Source organism: Coregonus clupeaformis, chromosome 24 (genome assembly GCF_020615455.1).
Source record: "Coregonus clupeaformis isolate EN_2021a chromosome 24, ASM2061545v1, whole genome shotgun sequence".
NCBI lineage: Eukaryota > Metazoa > Chordata > Actinopteri > Salmoniformes > Salmonidae > Coregonus > Coregonus clupeaformis.
The window spans coordinates 3,097,418-3,116,046 of record NC_059215.1 but is presented as its reverse complement, the minus strand read 5'-3'; the positions used below and the strand labels follow the sequence as shown (position 1 = coordinate 3,116,046).

At 44.9% G+C, this 18,629-nt stretch overlaps 1 protein-coding gene across 1 annotated transcript in view; it reads left to right on the top strand.

Moving 5' to 3' along the window:
* LOC121537603 (tubulin-specific chaperone cofactor E-like protein) overlaps positions 1-18,629 on the top strand; it is a 97,452-nt gene that overhangs the window by 43,255 nt on the left and 35,568 nt on the right. The window contains exons 9-14 of the mRNA XM_045206979.1: positions 8,538-8,567; positions 14,977-15,116; positions 15,283-15,570; positions 15,951-16,088; positions 16,631-16,796; positions 16,987-17,399. Coding sequence (XP_045062914.1) covers positions 8,538-8,567; positions 14,977-15,116; positions 15,283-15,570; positions 15,951-16,088; positions 16,631-16,796; positions 16,987-17,399 — 1,175 coding nt within the window. The remainder of the gene's footprint in view (positions 1-8,537; positions 8,568-14,976; positions 15,117-15,282; positions 15,571-15,950; positions 16,089-16,630; positions 16,797-16,986; positions 17,400-18,629) is intronic.

Sequence of the window (18,629 nt, the reverse complement as noted above, 5' to 3'; positions counted from 1 at the left end):
TGATCCCCTCTCACCAGGGTCCACTAACCTTGGCACACCTGAACACAATTTACCAACAGGCTGAATACTGTCCACGCATTAAAGAGATGACAGTGTAGATTTGGGAGAGATACTTAATTCACATCACATTCCTCAGAGATCACTTTGAGGATAATGTTACACTATCTCCTAACGCTAAACCTAATTCTAACCCTAACACTAATTATATCTTAACCCTAAACCCCCTAGAAATAGCATTTGACCTTGCGGGGACTAACAAAATGTCCCCACAAGGTCACATTTTTATTAGATTACTATTCTTGTGGGGACTTCTGGTCCCCACAAGTATAGTTAAACTTGTCCACACACACACACACACACAGACACACAGACAGACAGACAGATTATTATAATAAATTACAACCATCACAAGAAATGTAGTAAGCTATCATACTGAAATTCACTCTTGCTGAAGGACCCTAGTCTCTCCTGTGAAATACATCTTTCTTGTCATTTAGAATATAACCGTGTTTGGTGTCCTTTTAACACAAATGTCTCCGGTTACAAATAAAATAACAATGATTGGCATAATTTAAATTCACATAATAAAACAACATTTTAAACTTAAAAAAGGTTTCTGAACAGACCACAACCCACCCATCAAACCGGTTATACCATGGCCCACCACCCCTCCTAACCAATCCACAAAACGAATCAAAGTCACAATAGGTATTTTGTACCCCAAATTGCAATGGCCATTTCCCCCAAGTCTCACAGACACACACAAACACACACACACACACACACACACACACACACACACACACACACACACACACACACACATCACCCCCTTACAGATCAAAGTACTCAGATCAAAGGTGTTTACATACATCTCGCTTAAACGATTTAAGCTATAAACACAAAACCAACTTTACAAAATACAGACTGCCCCAACTCGGATTGCTTGAGAAAATATTTTTGAAAGCATTTTGAACTATAGCAATATTTAAATGAGCTCCCAATGCATTTCAATGGCAAAGAAAGGCCCATAGACTCGAATGGTAAAGAAAATACAAATTCTAGACCTATCTCCTTCTACACCGTTTAAGCTATCAACACCAAACCAACGTTGAGATGTTCAGACTAGCCCAACTTAGATTGCTTGTCAAAGGATGTTTGATTCTATGTATACTTTTTGAACTATAACCATTTTAATTAACATTAAATTAATATGGGTTTGAATGAGAACCATTGGATTACAGTGGTTATGTCACGACTTCCTCCGAAGCTGCCTCCTCTCCTGGTTCGGGTAGGCTTCGGCGTTCGTCGTCACCGGCCTTCTAGCCACTGCCGCTCCTCATCTCATCATTCCATTTGTTTTGTCTTGTTTATTACACACACGTGGTTCATATCCCCTCATCAGTACCTGTATAAGTGTTCCCTCTGCCCCCTTGTCTTTGTGTGTGATTGTTTATTGTGAGAAGAGTGAAGCTCGGTTGAGCTCCTTGTATTGCCGGGTTATTTTCCCTGTGTGCCTTGTTGGTTCCAGTGCGCCTGTTTTGCGCACTGGACTGTTTTGACGCATTACTGTGTAACTCTGTATTCCGGAATAAATCCTGTTATTCTGTGAATTACCGTCCTGCGCCTGACTCCTTCAAATCACCTATCACAGAATCACACACCCGAAATGGAGTCAGCGATCCGGGAGAGCGGAGGACGACAGCGCCAGTGTCACTCTAGTGGCACGAGAGGACATTTCACTGCACAATGTTGTCAGTGTTCTTTTGGGTCTGGAGGCGGTAGGCAGGGTACTCTCGCGTCACCCCAGGTATCGAACACCCACACTCGTTCGAGGCCTCTGCTGCGCACTGTACCCTATCCATCCACTTTCCTGATCACATTGTAGTTCCTGAGTGTAAGGTGCTGGTCGATTCAGGCGCAGCAGGGAACTTTATGGACAGGTCATTTTCACATAGTCTAGGCATTACATTGGTTCCCCTATCCATTCCACTCCCCATCAGAGCAGTTGACAGTCGACCATAAGGGTCCGGGTTCGTTAGGGAGAGTACAGCACCAGTCACTATGGTTACACACGAGACTCATCGAGAGCAAGTCACTTTTTTTTATTATTGTGTCTCCTGATTTCCCTGTTGTGTTAGGTCTTCCCTGGTTAGCACTCCACAACCCCACCTTTTCATGGCCACAGAGGGTTCTCACAGGGTGGTCGCGAGAGTGTCAGGGAAGGTGTTTAGGTGTTTCCGTTGGTGCAACCATGGTGGAAAGACCAGACAGTACCTCCACCTTGCGCATTCCCCCCGAATACCTCGATTTGGCGGACGTGTTTTCCAAAACGCAGGCGACCAAATTACCACCTCAGCGGGCGGGGGATTGCGTGATAAACCTCCAGGTAGATGCTGTGCCTCCCATGAGTCATGTGTATCCCCTGTCACAGGCTGAAACATACGTCTCCAAGTCCCTGCGCCAGGGGTTTATACGTCCCTCCACTTCGCCCGCCTCCTCAAGTTTATTTTTTGTAAAGAAGAAAGACAAAGGTCTGTGCCCTTGCATTGATTACCGACCACTGAACAAGGGGACGATACGATTTAGTTATCCTCTACCCCTCGTTCCATCTGTGATCGAGTCAATGCATTGGGCGCGCTTCTTCACAAAATTAGCTCTCCGGAGTGCGTACAACCTGGTGCGTGTCCGAGAGGGGGACGAGTGGAAGACAGCATTCAGCACAACCACAGGGCATTACGAATACCTGGTGATGCCTTACGGTTTGATGAACGCTCCATTCGTCTTCCAGTCCTTTGTGAACGAGATGTTTCGGGTGTAGTGGTCTACATCGATGACATTCTGGTGTATTCTGCTACGCGCGCCAGGCATGTGCCCCTGGTTCGCAAAGTGCTGGCCCGACTGTTGGAAAATGACCTTTATGCCAAGGCAGAGAAGTGTCTGTTTTTCCAGCAGTCCGTCTCCTTCCTCGGATACCGCATTACCACCTCAGGTGTGGAGATGGAGGGAGATCGCATTTCAGCTGTGCGTAATTGGCCGACTCCAACCACGGTAAAGGAGGTGCAGCCCTTTATTGGCTTTGCCAACTACCATCGGAGGTTTATCCGGGGCTTTGGCAAGGTCGCAGCTCCCATCACATCTCTGTTGAAGGGTGGGCCGTCCCGGCTCCGCTGGTCTGCTGAAGATGACAGGGCCTTTAGTAACCTGAGGGGTCTGTTCACCTCAGCCCCGGTACTGGCCCACCCCAATCCATCACTACCGTTCGTAGTGGAGGTGGATGCGTCCGAGGTAGGGATAGGCGCGGTCCTATCTCAACGCTCGGGCACGCCACCCAAGCAGAACTACGACGTTGGTGATCGGGAGCTGTTGGCTGTTGTCCGAGCCCTGACCGTGTGGAGGCACTGGCTTGAGGGGGCGAAACACCCTTTCCTCGTCTGGACGGACCACCGTAACCTGGAGTACAGCCGAGCAGCGAGGAGGCTGAACCCTCGCCAGGCCAGGTGGGCCCTATTCTTCACCCAGTTTGATTTTACACTGTCTTACATCCCGGGTACGAAGAACGTGAAGGCAGACGCACTGTCACGGCTGTCCGACACAGAGGAGAGGCCCAGAGACAACACTCCCATACTCCCAGGCCTCCTGCAATGTGGCGGTGGTAGTATGGGTGATGGACACGGATATAGAACAGGCGTTTCGCACAGAGCCATCTCCACCTCATTGTCCAGCTGGGCTGCAGTACGTTCCTGCTCTTGTCCGTGACCATCTGATCTATTGGGCACACACGTCCCCCTCCTCTGGTCACCCAGGTATCAGTCGTACAGTGCGCTGCCTGACCGGAAAGTACTGGTGGCCTACCTTGGCTAAGGACGTGAGGGTATATGTCTCCTCCTGCTCGGTGTGCGCCCAGAGTAAGGCACCTAGGCACCTCCCAGCGGGTAAGTTACAGCCTTTACCAGTTCCACAATGGCCATGGTCCCACTTGAGTATTGATTTCCTTACTGATCTTCCCCTCTCTCAAGGTAACACCACCATCCTGGTCGTTGTGGACCGCTTTTCCAAAGCCTGCCGCCTCCTTCCTCTGCCCGGTCTCCCCACGGCCCTGCAGACTGCGGAGGCCCTGTTTACACATGTCTTCAGGCACTACAGGGTACCAGAGGACATGGTGTCTGACCGGGATCCCCAGTTCACATCCAAGGTCTGGAAGGCGTTCATGGAACGTCTGGGGGTCTCGGTCAGCCTGACCTCTGGTTTTCACCCCGAGTCTAATGGGCAGGTGGAACGGGTGAATCAGGATGTGGGTAGGTTCCTGCGGTCCTACTGCCAGGACTGGCCGGGGCAGTGGTCGGTGTTCTTGCCATGGGCCGAATATGCCCAGAACTCTCTCCGTCACTCCTCCACTAACCTAACGCCATTCCAATGTGTTTTAGGTTATCAACTGGTTCTGGCACCGTGGCATCAGAGCCAGACCGAGGCTCCTGCGGTACCGGCCTTCTAGCCACTGCCGCTCCTCATCTCATCATTCCATTTGTTTTGTCTTGTTTATTACACACACCTGGTTCATATCCCCTCATCAGTACCTGTATAAGTGTTCCCTCTGCCCCCTTGTCTTTGTGTGTGGTTGTTTATTGTGAGGAGAGTGAAGCTTGGTTGAGCTCCTTGTATTGCCGGGTTATTTTGTGAATAACCCTCCTGCGCCTGACTCCTTCAATTCACCTATCACAGGTTCCTATTCAAAATGGTCCTGTTCCTTAGTCTATTAAGCTACAAGACCAACTTTAAAACGTTCAGGCTATCCTAACTTCAAATTCTCTAAAACCTTTATAAACTATAAACTATTTTAATTAGCACACATTAGCATAAAACAACTCACCAACAGTAACTTTTGAACTGTTCAAGCTAGAGGCACCAAACCAACTTTCTTATGTTCAGGCTCAACTAACTTCAAATTCTTAAAAACTTTTATCAACTATAACAAGCAATTTGGATAAAGTAGCATAATAAAACCCACTTACAGTAACTTTTGAACTGTTCAAGCTAGAGACACCAAACCAACTTTTACATGTTCAGGCTATCCTATCCAATCAATCAATCAGCCAATCAATCAATCAATAAATGTTTACATCTACCACATTGTTCAACTATAACCAGTCACTACCACTATTATAACTTATTTCAAAAACCATAAATACTTTAAAATACGCTAGAAAGCACACCGCCTTTCCTTCAGGAAATGTGCTTTTCTAGTTATAAATGTATCTGTAAGCCATCACAAGAAATGTGGTTGTTTATTTAAGTTTTTACAAGTAAGCTATCATCCTGAAATTCACTCATGCTGAAGGCCTAAAACTAGCTGTCTGATACAAGAGGTCAAGAGCCACATGAACTAATACTCACTGATGACTAATCTACATACATCTAGTTTTATAAATGAATGTCTTTTAAACTATATCTACAAACTTTTCATTTGGATTATGTAGAATAATGGGCATGGATATCAACTTACATTGTCCATTATGAATAAAAAATTACATTCTCTGTGATTATGCAAAGAAAATACCTTGAGTTTCAGTTCTCCAAATCAGTAATGGAGTAATCCCTTAACCATTGAAACCCTTTGGGACTCTCTCCAAGCATCTTACATACACAAATCAGAGAGGACCAGGGCTGTAAAGTGTGACCATTTTGGTGACATATGCTGCAACATATTTTGCAGTGCGACCTGACATTTTATTTTGGGAGCACCAGTGCGTTCAGGAAAAAGATCACCAGATAATAATTGTTGTGATGATAGGCTTCCCTGTGCAGTTGTTTCCGAGTGCCTTAGAGGAAAAAGTGAGCGCATGTAAAGAATATTAAAGAATGCATCAGTGATTTGTATTTCTTGCAACTTTCTGAAGACATAATGCATGGGAATGCCTTAGCCCAAGATGTGCTCTTATGGAGCCTAACGTTACTGTTACTCCTTATATGCTATTTTCATAGGTAGATTGGCTCTGGCAAACAAAACAGCCAAATACTCCATCTAAACGTGAATCGATTCTCAATTGCGTTACAGTTCTAGAAACATAAAGCCCTCTACTTTCATATCACAATCAAAATAATTTCACAAATGCAAAATACACACTTAATGTACACTGTTTTAACCGGCTTTATCACAGTTGCTGCCGATAGTATTTTTCAGTGACAACACCTTTCTGGCAGCCTTCTTCCGTTACACACAGGTGTTCGGAGCATGCTAGATAGCTAATTAGCAAAGGTGGTCCATCTGTCTCCCGTAAACACGTGCTGTAATATGGAAATATGGCCATGTGATGCCATGATGACTTGTATCAATCGGGTGAACTCTGCTATTGCGCATGCAGTACATAAACACCACCAGCCATACACCAGTCTCTTGAGGTGCACAATTGAAATTAAAGGGCAACTTAAAGGGCAATGAATTCACAGCCCTTTGCTATGACGCTCCAAATTGAGCTCATGTGTATCCAATTTTCTTTGATCATCATTGAGATGTCACTACAACTTGATTGGTGACCAATTCAATTGTTTGGACATGATTTAGAAAGAAACACACCTGTCTATATAAGGTCCCACATTTGACAGTGCATGTCAGAGCAGAAGGTATACCATGAAGTCCAAGGAACTGTCCGTAGATCTCCGAGATAGGATTGTGATGAGGCATACAGTACCACTAAAAAGTTTGGACACACCTACTCATTCAAGTTTTTTTTTTGATTTTTACTATTTTCTACATTGTAGAATAATAGTGAAGACATCAAAACTATTAAATAACACTTATGGAATCATGTAGTAAGCAAAAACAAATCAAAATATTATTACAGAAGGGGGTCGCAGTTCCGGAGCGACCCACTAGGTGTCCTCCTCCAACAACCTTAGGCACCTCCTCACTCACAGTCTGGACTAATCATGATCCTATTGGTGTCACCTGTGTCTAACTGTTCACCTGTGTATTTATGCCCTCACTTCCCTGTGTTCCCTTGCTTAATTTACTCTGCTAGTTTCTCGATGCCAAGCAGTACGAATCAGTGTCTGATTGTGAGACGTATGTAGAGGTACTTGAGAAGTGTTCTCCCTGTTTCATTGTTGTTTCAGTCGTAGTTAGTATTTCGTATTTTTGCTGTCAGCCTGTTTTTGGAGACCAATTTGCTCCTCCTTTATTTTATTGTGAGAAGTCCGTTATTTTGTATCCTGGCTTTGGGACCACCAGTAAAGATCCTTGTTTCACCATCTCTGCCTACTGCCTACTGTCTATCCCGCACCGCACCTGGGTTCCAGCTCACACCAACCCTTACAGAAAACTGAGCCAATATGGAACCAGCGGAGGCAGCACAGTATCGTAGCGCAATGGCAACGCAGGGAGCTACGCTGAACCAGCACGCCCGCAGCCTGCAGCAGATCACCGAGAATCTCTGCCAGCTGACAATCGCCATGCAGAGCCGGGTGGACACCTGACCAGCCCCAGCAGCCGGCTGAGCGGAATCTGCGGCAGCGGTGTTTCCAGTCTCGCCTGCGACATCGCGGGAACCCAGCCTACCACCTCCGGGGAGGCACGACAGACATCCAGAGGGCTGCAGGGAATTCCTCACCCAGTGTTCCCTGGTATTCAGCCTACAACCCTCTTCCTTCCCGAAGGAGCAGGGCCGGGTGGCCTACATTATCACTTTGTTGATGGGTCGGGCCCTTTCCTAGGCTACCGCAGAGTGGGAGAGCCAAACTCCAGCGTGCTCCGACTCCTACCAATTCACCCGGGAGCTACGCAAGGTGTTCGACACCTCTCAGCCTGTCGGCAGGGTGACCGTTCGGTGGCGGACTACTCCGTGGAGTTCCGGACCCGGGCTCGAGAGGCAGGATGGGAGGAGACCGCCCTGGTCGTCCTTTACGCGCAGGGGCTATCGGAGGGGATGAAGGACGAACTCTCCTACAGGGAGATGCCTGAGTGACTGGACGGCCTCGATGACCTCTCAGTGCGGGTAGACAATTGGCGTCGTGAAAGGGCGCAGGAAAGAGGGATGACGCAAGGCGCGCCTCTGCGTCCCCCTATCAGCCCGGAGACATTCCGCTGATTCAGGGAGGAGACGCCTCAGGAGGAGTCTATGCAGCTGGGTGTGGCGCGCTTGTCCAGGATGGAGAAGCAGAGGCGTCTGCGCCAGGGACATTGCCTGTATTGCGGCCAAGCAGGCCACCACTGCGACTCATGCCCGGAGTAGACGGGAAACGGGAGGGCTCGCTAATATCGGGAGGGATGCGAAAACACATGCTTAAAGTACTTTGCTTCCTCCTTCAAAATATAATTTGGTGAATCATGGGTGACTCCGTCATTTGTAACCAGTTTCAGTAAATTATTTTTGGTCGCATTTCTATGTTGAAGATAAAAAATTTGCAAAAAAAGCTGCATTTTTCCCCATATTCCATCCAGTTTGTTTATTTTTATAATATATTACACTTGATCTTTCTTGACATTTCTTTTTGTTTTTCCTGTAATTTATTGACGTGTCTGTTACTTGAACTCTGTGAAGCATTTATTTGGGCTGCAATTTCTGAGGCTGGTAACTCTAATTAACTTATCCACTGCAGCAGAGGTAACTCTGGGTCTTCCATTCCTGTGGCGGTCCTCATGAGAGCAAGTTTCATCATAGCGCTTGATGAATTTTGCAACTGCACTTGAAGAAACTTTCAAAGTTCTTGAAATGTTCCATATTGACTGACCTTCATGTCATAAAGTAATGATGGACTGTTGTTTCTCTTTGCTTATTTGAGCTGTTCTTGCCATAATATGGACTTGGTCTTTTACCAAATAGGGCTATCTTATGTATACCCCCCCTACCTTGTCACAACACAACTGATTGGCTCAAACACATTAAGAAGGAAAGAAATTCCACAAATTAACTTTTAACAAGGCACACCTGTTAATTGAAATGCATTCCAGGCGACTATCTCATGAAGCTGGTTGAGAGAATGCCAAGAGTATGCAAAGGTGTCATCAAGGCGAGGGTGGCTATTTGAATAATTTGTTGAACACTTTTTTGGTTGCTACATGATTCCATATGTGTTTTTTCATAGTTTTGATGTCTTCACTATTATTCTACAATGTAAAAAATAGTCAAAAATAAAGAAAAACCCTTGAATGAGTAGGTGTGTCCAAACTTTTGACTGGTAGTGTATATTTGGGGAAGGCTATAAAATAATTTCTAAAGTGTTGAAATGTTTCCAAGAGTGCAGTGGTCTCCATCATTGGGAAATGGAAAAAATATGGAACTACCCAGACTCTGCCTAGAGCTGGCCATCTAACCAAACTGAGCAACCGAGCAAGAAGGACCTTGGTCAGGGAGGTGACCCAATGACCACTCTGACAGAACTGCAGAGTTAATTGGCTGAGATGGGAGAACCTGCCAGAAGGACAACAGTCTCTACAGCACTTTACCAATCTGGGCTTTATGGGGGAGTGGCCAGATGGAAGCCACTCCTGAGAAAAAGGCACATGACAGCACACCTGGATTTTGCAAAAAGGCACGTGAAAGACTCTGAGAGCATAAGGCAAAAGATTCTGTCGTCTGATGAGACAAAAATTGAACCTCTTTGGCCTGAATGCAAAGCGCTATGTCAGGAGAAAACCAGGCACAGCTCATCACCCGTCTAACACCATCTCTACCGTGAAGCATGGTGGTGGCAGCATCATGCTACGGGGATGCTTTTCAGCGGCAGGGACTGGGAGACTGCTAAGGATAGAGGGAACAATGAATGAAGACAAATACAAGATGAGAACCTGCTTCAGAGTGCAAACAACCTTAGATTGGGGCAAATATTTACGTTCCAACAGGACAATGATCCCAAGCATACAGCCAAAGCAATGCTGGAATGGCTTCAGAACAAGAATGTGAAAGTCCTTGAGTGGCCCAGCCAAAGCCCAGACTGGAATCCCATTGAAAATCTGTGGAAAGACTTGAAGATTGCTGTTCACCGCCACTCCCCATCTAATTTAACAGAGTTTGAGACAATCTGCAAGGAAGAATGGGAGAAAATCCCCAAATCCAGATGTGCAAAGCTGATACAGACATATCCAAGACGACCCAAAGCTGTAAAAGTATTGACTTAGGGGTGTGAATACTTATGTAAATTAGATATATCTGTATTTCATTTCCAATACATTTGCAAAAACATTTTACAAATATTTTCACTTTGTCATTATGTGTAGATGGGTGAGAAAAAAATCAATTTAATCAATTTTTAATTCAGGCTGTAACACAACAAAATGTTGAAAAAGTCACGGGGTATGAATACTTTCTGAAGGTACTGTATCTAAACATTTGGGGCACAGAAATAAAAGAAAAGAGATAGCTTCTTTAGAAGATCAATGATCATAGCAATGGATGAATGACTTATCTCTTGCATGTGGTCACTCACAACTTGATGCTCTTAAAGAGACCGTGTAGAATTTTCAATGTAATTAATCTCAATAGGGATTGCTTTTACACAATGTAGAAACCTAATATTACACAAATGACTTTGTAATTTCAATGACAGGTTTTTGTATCAACATTTTAGCTTTTTATAATAAATACATGTCTTTACAGGGTTAAATATTAGTTAGAGAGCACAACATGTGCTTCAAAAGTAGCTAGAATTCATATAGGCTCAATATGCTACATCTCAATCAATAAAACATTTAAATTATTCTGGTGCTCCTAGATTTTATGTTGTGCTCCTAACTTTTTAAAGTTGGGAGCACCAGTGCCATCAATGTTTTTATTTATTTTAGAGCCCTGGAGAGGACGCAAATTTAAACTTTATTTTTTACTTTCAATTTATGACAACCATTAATTTAACATTCTACTACCATTCAATCAAATGCTGCTTTGAATTAGGTCAGGTCTTGTCCCTTGGATCGACTTGGCTGTGCATTCTACACTGAACAAATACAAAAATGCAACATGTAAAGTGTTGGTCCCATTTTTCATGAGCTGAAATAAAAGATTGCAGAAATTTTCCATACGCACAAAAAGCTTCTTCCTCTCACATTTGTGCACACATTTGTTTACATCCCTGTTAGTGAGCATTTCTCCTTTTCCAAGATAATCCATCCACCTGACAGGTGTGGCATATCAAGAAGCTGATTAAACAGCATGATCATTACACAGGTGCACCTTGTGCTGGGGACAATAAAAGGCCACTCTAAAATGTGCAGTTTTGTCACACAACACAATGCCACAGATATCTCAAGTTTTGAGGAAGCATTCAACTGGCATGTTGACTGCAGGAATGTCCACCAGAGATGATGCCAGAGAATTGAATGTTCATTTCTCTACCATAAGCTGCCTCCAATGTTGTTTTAGAGAATTTGGGAGTACATCCAACCGGCCTCACAACTGCAGACCACGTGTATGGCGTCGTGTGGGCAAACGATTTGCTGATGTCAATGATGTGAACAGTGTCCCATGATGGCGGTGGGGTTATGGAATGGGCAGGCATAAGCTACGGACAACAAACACAATTGCATTTTATCGATGGCATTTTGAATGCACAGAGATACCGTGATGAGATCCTGATGCCCATTGTCATGCCATTCATCCGCCGCTGTCACCTCATGTTTCAGCATGATAATGCAAGGTCCCATGTCGCAAGGATCTGTACACAGTTCCTGGAAGCTGAAAATGTCCCAGTTCTTCCATGGCCTGCATACTCAGCAGACATGTCACCCATTTGTATTTGTATTTGTATTTATTAGGGATCCCCATTAGCTGCTGCCAAGGATTTGGGGATTGTGAAGATACCTCTGGTGGCATGTCTTGTTGGGTATGCATGGGTGTCCGAGCTGTGTGCTAGTAGTTTAAACAGACAGCTTGGTACATTCTGCTTGTCAACACTTCTTACAAAAACAAGTAGGTATGAAGTCAATCTCTCCTCTACTTTGAGCCATGAGAGATTGACATGCATATTATTAATGTTAGCTCTACATGTACATTTAAGGGCCAGCGGTGCTGCCCTGTTTTGAGCCAGTTGTAATTTTCCCAAGTCCCTCTTTGTGGCACCTGACCACACTACTGAACAGTAGTCCAGGTGCAACAAAACTAGGGCCTGTAGTACCTGCCTTGTTGATAGTGTTGTTAAGAAGGCAGAGCAGTACTTTATTATGGACAGACTTCTCCCCATCTTAGCTACTGTTGTATTAATATGTTTTGACCATGACAGTTTACAATCCAGGGTTACTCCAAGCAATTTAGTCACCTCAATTTGCTCAATTTCCACATTATTCATTACAAGATTTAGTTGAGGTGTAGGGTTTAGTGAATGATTTGTCCCAAATACAATGCTTTTACTTTTTGAAATATTTAGGACTAACTTATTCCTTGCCACCCATTCTGAAACTAACTGCAGCTCTTTGTTAAGTGTTGCAGTCATTTCAGTTGCTGTAGTAGCTGACGTGTATAGTATTGAGTCATCCTCATACATAGACACACTGGCCAGTGGCATGTTGTTAGTAAAGATTGAAAAAAGTGAAGGGCCTAAACAGCTGCCCTGGGGAATTCCTGATTCTACCTAAATTATGTTGGAGAGGCTTCCATTAAAGAATACCCTCTGTGTTCTGTTAGACAGGTAACTCTTTATCCACAATATAGCAGGGGGTGTAAAGCCATGACACATAGGTTTTTCCAGCAGCAGACTATGATCGATAATGTCAAAAGCCGCACTGAAGTCTAACAGAACAGCCCCATTGAGCATGTTTGGGATGCTCTAGATCGAAGTGTACGACAGCGTGTTCCAGTTCCTGCCAATATCTAGGAACTTCACACAGCCATCGAAGAGGAGTGGGACAAAATTCCACAGGTCACAATCAACAGCCTGATCAACTCTATGCAAAGGAGATGTTGCGCTGCATGAGGAAAATGGTTGTCACATCAGATACTGACTTGTTTTCTGATCCACGCCCCTACCTTTTCTTTAAGGTATCTGTGACCAATAGATGCATATCTGTATTACCAGTCATGTGAAATCCATAGATTAGAGCCTAATGAATTTAAATTGACTGATTTCCTTATTTGTATTTGTATTTATTATGGATCCCCAAGGCAACAGCTACTCTTCCTGGGGTCCGGCAAAATTAAGGCAGTTGTACAATTTTAAAAACATTACAATACATTCATAACAGATTTCACGACACACTAAGTGTGTGCCCTCAGGACCCTACTCCACTACCACATATCTACAACACAAAATCCATGTGTACGTGTGTGTATAGTGCGTATTCTATCGTGTGTGTGTATGCATGTGTCTGTGCCTATGTTTGTATTGCTTCACAGTGCCCACTGTTCCATAAGGTGTATTTTTATTATTTTTTAAAATCTGATTATTCTGCTTGCATCAGTTACCTGATGTGGAATAGAGTTCCATGTAGTCATTGCTCTATGTGGTACTGTGCATCTCCCATAGTCTGTGCTGGACTTGGGGACTGTGAAGAGACCTCTGGTGGCATGTCTTGTGGGGTATGCATGGGTGTCCGAGCTGTGTGCTAGTCGTTTAAACAGACAGCTCGGTGCTTTCAATATGTTAATACCTCTCACAAATACAAGTAGCGATGAAGTCAATATCTCCTCCACTTTGAGCCAGGAGAGATTGCCATGCATATTATTAATGTTTGCTCTCTGTGTTCACCTAAGGGCCAGTCCCTCTTTGTGGCACCTGACCACACGACTGAACAGTAGTCCAGGTGCGACAAAACTAGAGCCTGTAGGCCCTGCCTTGTTGACAGTGCTGTTTAGAAGGTAGAGCAGCGCTTTATTATGGACAGACTTCTCCCCATCTTAGCTACTGTTGTATCAATATGTTTTGACCATGACAGAGAATGTAACTCAGTAAAATCATAGAAATATTTGCACGTTACGTTTATATATTTTTCAGTATAGTTTGGCAGTAGAAAGCCTGCCAAGCCAGGCACCAACGCGACCGCCAACTCAATTAAAGCCATTAGTGCTCCACTGTTTACGCTCCCTTCTCTTTAGCCAACAAGGCATGGCTCCCAAACAGACGTGGTAATGAGGTCCCAGGCCTAGCTTCCTTACTCAGACAAGGAGACGCTGGAGCGGAGCAGGTCAGCTTGGGTTGGGCTGCAGGGTCCCTGGCTTGGTCCACTCACACGGGACCGCAAGGCGAACGTGATCCTGACACATTGTTCCTGAACCCATAATGGGGCCTTTTCAGGGCTCCTCTAATGGGCCACCATGGCAGAGAGAAGGGGGCGGGGGGTACCCCCAAGGTAGACCTGGGAGACTGATCTTAAAGAAGTTACGTGTCATCGTCGACCGGCTGGCCGGTTGTCCCTTGCTCCCCAGTGCTCTTGTTAAATGCTTGTGTTTATGAGAAGGTGTCTCTATGAGTCACTCTTTACCCATCTTTGGTATCAGCCTCCTAGAAGTTTAATGGTTCAAATTGCTGGTGATGTGGTTCGTGAGGTTTTGGGGGTTATGGCTATGGAACAATCAGAAAACTTAATCAACACTGACTTCCTGAATCACTCTCATTAAATGCCTTGTCTCACTCTCATTGTCCCCAGTGGTCTTACTTCAATCCCTTCTCTGTCTATTTCCTCCATCTAGGATGATCAGACCAGGCACTCCAGTCATGCTCTTCCACCTCTTCAGCTTCTTTACTCAGAGAGAAGGTGAGTGACATGGCTCCCATTCTGATTCACATGTTTTCTGTATCTTATCTAGAGATATCAGATCAGAGCAAATTACTCAAGGAACATTGTGTTATAGACCGTTACGAAAGAGGGAAAGTTGTGTATGTTTGTGTATGTTTTCCCTTTCTTTCTGGTTAAATGCACAACTTTATTCTTATCTTGATTGAAATCACCAAAATGTCTCAGATTACATGAGTAGTCTCTCTATATGTCTATGAACAGTTGTTCCCCATTCTTTGCTAGATCTGTTACGACTATTGTCTCCACCCTTTTTCATTCAGCTCTTTCTGAGGAGATCATGTACCCCTATGGGCCTACCCACCAAGATCTGGAGACACCCAAGATGGATGATGGGAGTTCCACTGAAATAATTATACTCATGCCATTCATTTTTTTCAATAACCCCTACCGCTCCATCTATGTAAGCTCCCATTTACCCCTTATTTCCTTCAATACCAGCAAATATCCCCAACTCATAAGAGAGAAATGTTCACCATATCATCCATCTAACCATTAATTGTTCTATCAATCTGTTCATCAACAAATCAATTGGGACCGTGCCTCCCTTTCTCTCTCTATCTCTGCAGGTCAACAACAATGGTGTGATTTCCTTCAACGTACAAGTGAGCCAGTTCACCCCTGAGGCCTTCCCACTGAGTGATAGCAGATCCTTCATTGCACCATTATGGGCAGACGTGCACAACGGCATCCGCGGAGACGTGTACTATCGTGAGAGCACAGACCCAGAGTTACTGGAGCAGGCCACACAAGACATCCGCAAGTACTTTAAGAACATGCCCACCTTCACAGCCACCTGGATCTTCATCACAACCTGGCACCAGGTCACCTTCTACGGAGGCAGTCAGACCACCCCGGTAAAATAACCACAATCACGAATCACAGGGATTACTATATGCTCCACACACAAAACACCTGAACGCACGCAGACGATGGCCACTGATGGTACCATTTATCCTACAATACATTTTACAAATCATTTGTCTCTGTGTGATGCTTACGCAGAACTGAGAGTAACGTTTCATATGTAGTTGCCTCAAATTGAAATATCTTTGAACTTCTGGGTAAGTATTTGTTTAGTCTAATAGGGGTTGTTTGTTTAGGTTCAAAGGTCGATTCTGCCAGGTGGTGAATTTTGATTTTGTCTCACTCAGTGTTTTTCTTTTCTCTCTCTTTGATCTGTCTTTGATTTCATATTGAACTTAACATATGCTTGCACATTCTCACCTCTCTATAGGTGAACACATTTCAGGTTGTGTTGATATCAGATGGTCTGTCATGCTTTTCCATGTTCAACTATGGAGAGATCAACTGGAGCACAGGCACAGCCAGTGGAGGAGACCCTCTGACTGGTTTGGGTGGTACCACAGCACAGGTAGTCCAATCATGATAGCCTACATATAACGAACCCCTGGCACACATCAAACCAATGAAGGGATTTGATTAATGCCTCTGGCATGCCACGGGTGAACCGGGTTAGCGTTGATTACATTTGATTTGGAACCGGACTGCCTCCCGGGCGTGAGCCAGGTGCCCCGTTCACAAAACAAAAGTGATGTAGGTTAAGCATGTGGAGTAATGAGTAGGATTCTGTGTTTTCACATGCAAAAGTGATTGCTTTTGATAAAAATGGTTTATCTACCTTCCCAATGATAACTAGTTTGAAAATTCAAATCTATATTTTATGCGAAATAGATGTTGGACAATGCACCATTCTCCATTGTTGACAATATGACAGAGCGGCGCAGATTACCGTTCGATTTGTGCAGGGCGCACCGGCCTCACCCCAAAAACACATCAGACCAATCACAACCTCCCAGATAAAGCTAAAATACAGCAGACCAATCTTGACGCCTCCCACCTCTATGAAAGTGATAACCTCCTCATTTGCCGTTTCCCCATCTCTCCCCTCTCCAGTCAGGTTTTAATGGAGGAGAAATCGGTAACTTCCTCAACCTGCCTGGGTCCCGTTCCAATGCCGTGGTTGAAATCGAGCAGACGACCAACGTAAACCTGCCTGGCCGCTGGGTCTTCCATATAGACACTGCCCTGATAGACCCTGCCAATGGCTGCAGTTACAATGGTGGGTAAAAGGTAGAACATAACAAAGACTTGACACATTGGTCAAATGTCTAGGTTCGATACTAGTCAAGTACATGTAGACAGTTTCTGTAAACTTGAATTACTCTCCTCATAACACAGCATGAGTCCCCTTAATAAAAACATCATGGCTGAGGAGACCCATAGACATGAATGTCCATATCTTCTCCTAGGGCGGTTCTATCGGCGTGGTGAGATCTTCTGGCTGTCCAACCAGTGCTCCCAGCGGTGCCGCTGCCTGGACATGGACAATGAGGTGCTCTGCCAGGAGGCGCCTTGTAGCCAGCTGGAAACGTGTGAGCAGAAGGAGGGTGCCTTCTACTGCCGGTCCACGCGCACCAGCACCTGCGTGGTTTTCGGCGACCCTCACTACCACACCTTTGATGGCTTCCTCTACCACTTCCAAGGCACCTGCTCCTACCTGTTAGCCCGGCCCTGCTGGGAGGTGGCTGGCCTGCCCTTCTTCAGAGTGGAGGCCAAGAATGAGAACCGCGGCGTGGCCTCTGTGTCCTGGCTGAGGGATGTCACTGTGGAGGTGTACGACCACCGAGTCACCCTGCCTAAGGGCAGCCAGGGCAAAATACAGGTGAGCAGAGCAGCACTTCCAAGGAAGACAAATATGTAGGGATGTCTAGGTTTTAGCTCAGCGGGCTAACACAGTCTTGTCAATTTGCCATAGGTCAGATGGTTATCAGTCAGATGTCGTACCTTTGGGAGGCTAGGTACATAACAGTAGTCTGATCATGTAGTTTGACAGGTAAGACCAGCAGATGCTGTGTACCGCTCTCCCAGAGACTAATTAGGTCATTACCTAACGTTTTCATAGGAATATTCCATCAACGTCCCACCAAACATACACAGAACATGGTTGCCATGTTCTCAGAATATAAGACATTAATGTTCTAGACACTTTTCATGAACATTCCTGTGTATCAGTCGTCAGGACGTTGCTTGATGGTCCCAAAGAAACCCAATTGTTTCATTATTACACTGCACCCTTTGTTACTGTGGCCGAGCCAATCAAGGCTCTGATTGGTGAACCACTGATCCATTCAAAGCTCTTTGTCTGTTGACAATGTTCGGGACACACACAGTGCTTTCAACTTACATATTTGACACACTTTGAAAAACATGATTACATTGTGCATGTTCATTTATACATTAATGTTGTGACAAGGTAGGGGGGTATACAGAAGATTGCCCTATTTGGTAAAAGACCAAGTCCATATTATGACAAGAACAGCTCAAATAAGCAAAGAGAAACGACAGTCCATCATTACTTTAAGACATGAAGGTCAGTCAATCCAGAACATTTCAAGAACTTTGAAAGTTTCTTCAAGTGCAGTCGCAAAAACCATCAAGCGCTATGATGACACTGGCTCTCATGAGGACCATAAGTTAATTAGAGTTACCAGCCTCAGAAATTGCAGCCCCAATAAAGACTTCACAGAGTTCAAGTAACAGACACATCTCAACATCAACTGTTCAGAGGGGACTATGTGAATCAGGCCTTCATGGTCGAATTGCTGCAAAGAAACCACTACTTAAGGACACTAATAATAAGAAGAGACCTGTTTGGGCCAACAAACACGAGCAATGGACATTAGACAGGTGGAAATGTGTCCTTCTGTCTGGAGTCCAAATTTGAGATTTTTGGTTCCAACCGCTGTGTCTTTGTGAGACGCGGTGTGGGTGGACGGATGATCTCTGCATGTGTAGTTCCCACTGCATGTGTAGTTCCCACTGGAGGAGGAGGTGTTATGGTGTGGGGGTGATTTGCTGGTGACACTGTCTGTGATGTATTTAGAATTCAAGG